Below are 3,363 nucleotides of genomic sequence, written 5' to 3'. Positions count from 1 at the left end.
AGAAGCTAGGGAATCAAAACAAAGGCAAACTAAGTAGACAACGAGAGTGGGAAAAGAATTATAGGTATGGGGAACATATTGGGGGGAAGTCAGCCGGGATGGGGGAGGAGGGAAAAGGAGGAAGACGGTGCAGGAATTAAGAAGCACAGTAGGAGGGAGTGGAGTAGATAGGAAGATGTTGAGAAGAACTATATGCACAACCAATGGGCATGGACTAAGGTGGGGAAGACAACTGGAGGGAGGGGTGGTCACTGGGTGGAGGGGAGCAGAGGGAAAAGAAATTGGGACAACTGTAACAGCATAATCAATAAAACATATTTTAAAAAGTTCTCTGTTTTTATGAGTTTGTTTCAGTTTTGTTAGTTTATTTTGTTTTTTAGATTCTACATATAAGTGAAATATTGTATTTGTCTTTCTCTAACTGACTTATTTCACTTAGCATAATACCCTCTAGGTTCATTCATGTTGTCCCAAATGGCAAGATTTCATTCTTTGTTTATTGCTAAGTAATATTCCATTTTATATGTACCACATCTTCTATATCTATTCATCTATCATCGGACACCTAGGTTGCTTCCAAATCTTGGCTATGGTAAGTAATGCTGCAATAAACATAGGGGGTGCATGTGTCTTTCGAATTAGTGTTTCTGTTTTCTTTGATAAATACCCAGAGCGGAATTGCTGGGTCATGTGGTAGTTCTATATTCAATTTTCTGAGGAACTTTTATACTGTTTTCCATAGTGGCTGCACCAATTTACAATCCTGCCAACAGTGCAAGAGGGTTCCCTTTTCTCCGCATCCTTGCCAACACTTGTTTGTGGATTTATTGATGATAGCCATTCTGACAGGTGTGAGGTGATATCTCATTGTGGTTTTAATTTGCATTTCCCTGATGATTAGTGATGTTGAGCATCTTTTCATTTGTCTATGGGCCATCTATCTGTACGTCCTTTTTGGAGAAATGTCTATTCAGGACCTTTACTGATTTTTAAATTGGATTATTATTATTTTTATGTGTGTGTAAATAATGGACTTCTGAATAACTCATGGGTCAAAAAAGAAATCAGAAGAGAATTTAGAAAGTATTTTTGAGCTGAATTAAAACAAAAATAAAACACATTAACATTTGACATTCTAAGCAGAGCTCAGCAGGATATTGATAGCAATATATGCTTATATAAGAAATAGAAGGCCTAGGCTGCAGCCGGAGTCGCTACGCCGCGCCCCCGCCCGCCCGCCGGCCGCTCCCGGCCCCGCTCGGCCCCGCTCGGGCCCGCTCGGCCCCGCTCGGCCCCGCTCGGCCCCGCTCGGCCCCGCTCGGCCCCGCTCGGCACCTCCACCACCGCCTTCTGCCCCTGTGACGGCGCCGTGGTCTCCCGCCCGCGCCGGCTCGCTCTCGGGGCCCTCGGTCGCCTCGCGCCGGCAGTTTTGGGCCTACACCTCCCCTCCCCCCGCCGCCACCAAAGACTTGACCACGTAATGAGCCCAACTCCCCCGGACGCACCCCGCTGCTCGCCATGGATGCCGGTGTGACTGAAAGTGGACTAAATGTGACTCTCACCATTCGGCTGCTTATGCACGGAAAGGAAGTAGGAAGCATTATCGGGAAGAAAGGGGAGTCGGTTAAGAGGATCCGCGAGGAGAGTGGCGCGCGGATCAACATCTCAGAGGCGAATTGTCCGGAGAGAATCATCACTCTGACCGGCCCCACCAATGCCATATTTAAGGCCTTCGCTATGATCATCGACAAGCTGGAAGAAGATATCAACAGCTCCATGATCAACAGCTCGGCGGCGAGCAGGCCCCCGGTCACCCTGAGGCTCGTGGTGCCGGCCACCCAGTGCGGCTCCCTGATTGGGAAAGGCGGGTGTAAGATCAAAGAGATCCGCGAGAGTACGGGGGCCCAGGTCCAGGTGGCGGGGGATATGTTGCCCAACTCCACCGAGCGGGCCATCACCATTGCCGGCGTGCCGCAGTCTGTCACCGAGTGTGTCAGGCAGTTCTGCCTGGTCATGGTGGAGACGCTTTCCCAGTCTCCGCAAGGAAGAGTCATGACCATTCCGTACCAGCCCATGCCAGCCAGCTCTCGAGTCATCTGCGCGGGCGGCCAACATAGGCGCAGCGACGCTGCGGGCTACCCCCACGCCACCTGTTACCTGGAGGGACCTCCCCTAGATGCCTACTCGATTGAAGGACAACACATCATTTCACCGCTCGATCTTGCCAAGCTGAACCAGGTGGCAAGACAACAGTCTCACTTTGCCATGATGCATGGCGGGACCGGATTCGCCGGAATTGACTCCAGCTCTCCAGAGGTGGAAGGCTATTGGGCAAGTTTGGATGCATCTACTCAAACCACCCACGAACTCACCATTCCAAATAACTTAATTGGCTGCATAATCGGGCGCCAAGGCGCCAACATTAATGAGATCCGCCAGATGTCCGGGGCCCAGATCAAAATTGCCAATCCAGTGGAAGGCTCTTCTAGTAGGCAGGTTACTATTACTGGTTCTGCTGCCAGTATTAGTCTGGCCCAGTATCTAATCAATGCCAGGCTTTCGTCTGAGAAGGGCATGGGGTGCAGCTAGAAAAGTGTAGGTCCACTCATAACCCTTTGTGCTGTTTTCCCATGATCCAAATGTGTAATTTCTGGTCAGTGATTCCAGGTTTTAAATAATTTGTAAGTGTTCAGTTTCTACACAACTTTATCATCTGCTAAGAATTTAAAAATCACATTTTCTGTTCAGTTGTTAATGCTGGGATGCATATTTAGTTTTATAAGCTTTTCCCTGTTTTTAGTTTTGTTTTGGGTTTTTGGCTCATGAATTTTATTTCTGTTTGTTGATAATTAATGTAAGAGTGGAATGTTAATAAATTTCAGCTTAGTTCTATAATGTCAAGAATTTAAAAAATTAAAAAATGGAAATAAAAAAAGAAATAGAAAAGGTCTCAAACCAGTGGTCTAAACTTTTATATATATATATATAAAACTAGAACAAAGATCAAATCAAATCCAAATCAAACAGAAAGAAATAATAAAGATAAGAGCAGAAATAAATAAATTATGAGCAAACAATAGAGAAAATCAATGAAATTAAAACTTGTTCATCAAAAAGTTTATTGAAATTAATAAACTTCTAGCAAGGTTGAAAAGCATAAAGAGAGAAGCCACCAATGACCAATATCAGGAATGGAATAGGATTTATCACAACACACCCCACACAAATTTAAAAAATAAAAAGGAAATACCCCAAATATCTTTATACCCACAAATTTGATAACCTAGATGAATGGACCAATTTTTTAAAAAACTGCAAACCACTAAATCTTACTCAAGATGAAATGGATAATCTGAACTGTCC

The 3,363-nt window shown here is 45.1% G+C and overlaps 1 protein-coding gene across 1 annotated transcript; it reads left to right on the top strand.

Moving 5' to 3' along the window:
* Window positions 1-1,407: 1,407 nt before the first annotated feature.
* LOC150009147 (poly(rC)-binding protein 1-like) lies at window positions 1,408-2,856 on the top strand. The gene has a single exon (XM_090279126.1). It carries the CDS (start codon window positions 1,519-1,521, stop codon window positions 2,587-2,589), a length of 1,071 nt encoding a protein of 356 aa, XP_090135252.1. The 5' UTR covers window positions 1,408-1,518; the 3' UTR covers window positions 2,590-2,856.
* Window positions 2,857-3,363: the final 507 nt, after the last annotated feature.

This window comes from Furipterus horrens, unplaced genomic scaffold (assembly GCF_987537825.1).
Source record: "Furipterus horrens unplaced genomic scaffold, mFurHor1.1.pri manual_scaffold_5, whole genome shotgun sequence".
Taxonomy (NCBI): domain Eukaryota; kingdom Metazoa; phylum Chordata; class Mammalia; order Chiroptera; family Furipteridae; genus Furipterus; species Furipterus horrens.
This window is presented reverse-complemented; position numbering and strand designations above follow the sequence as displayed.

Coding starts and splice junctions, on each gene's coding strand:
- LOC150009147 (XM_090279126.1), top strand. CDS start 1,519: ATGGATGCCGGTGTGACTGAAAGTGGACTAAATGTGACTCTCACCATT.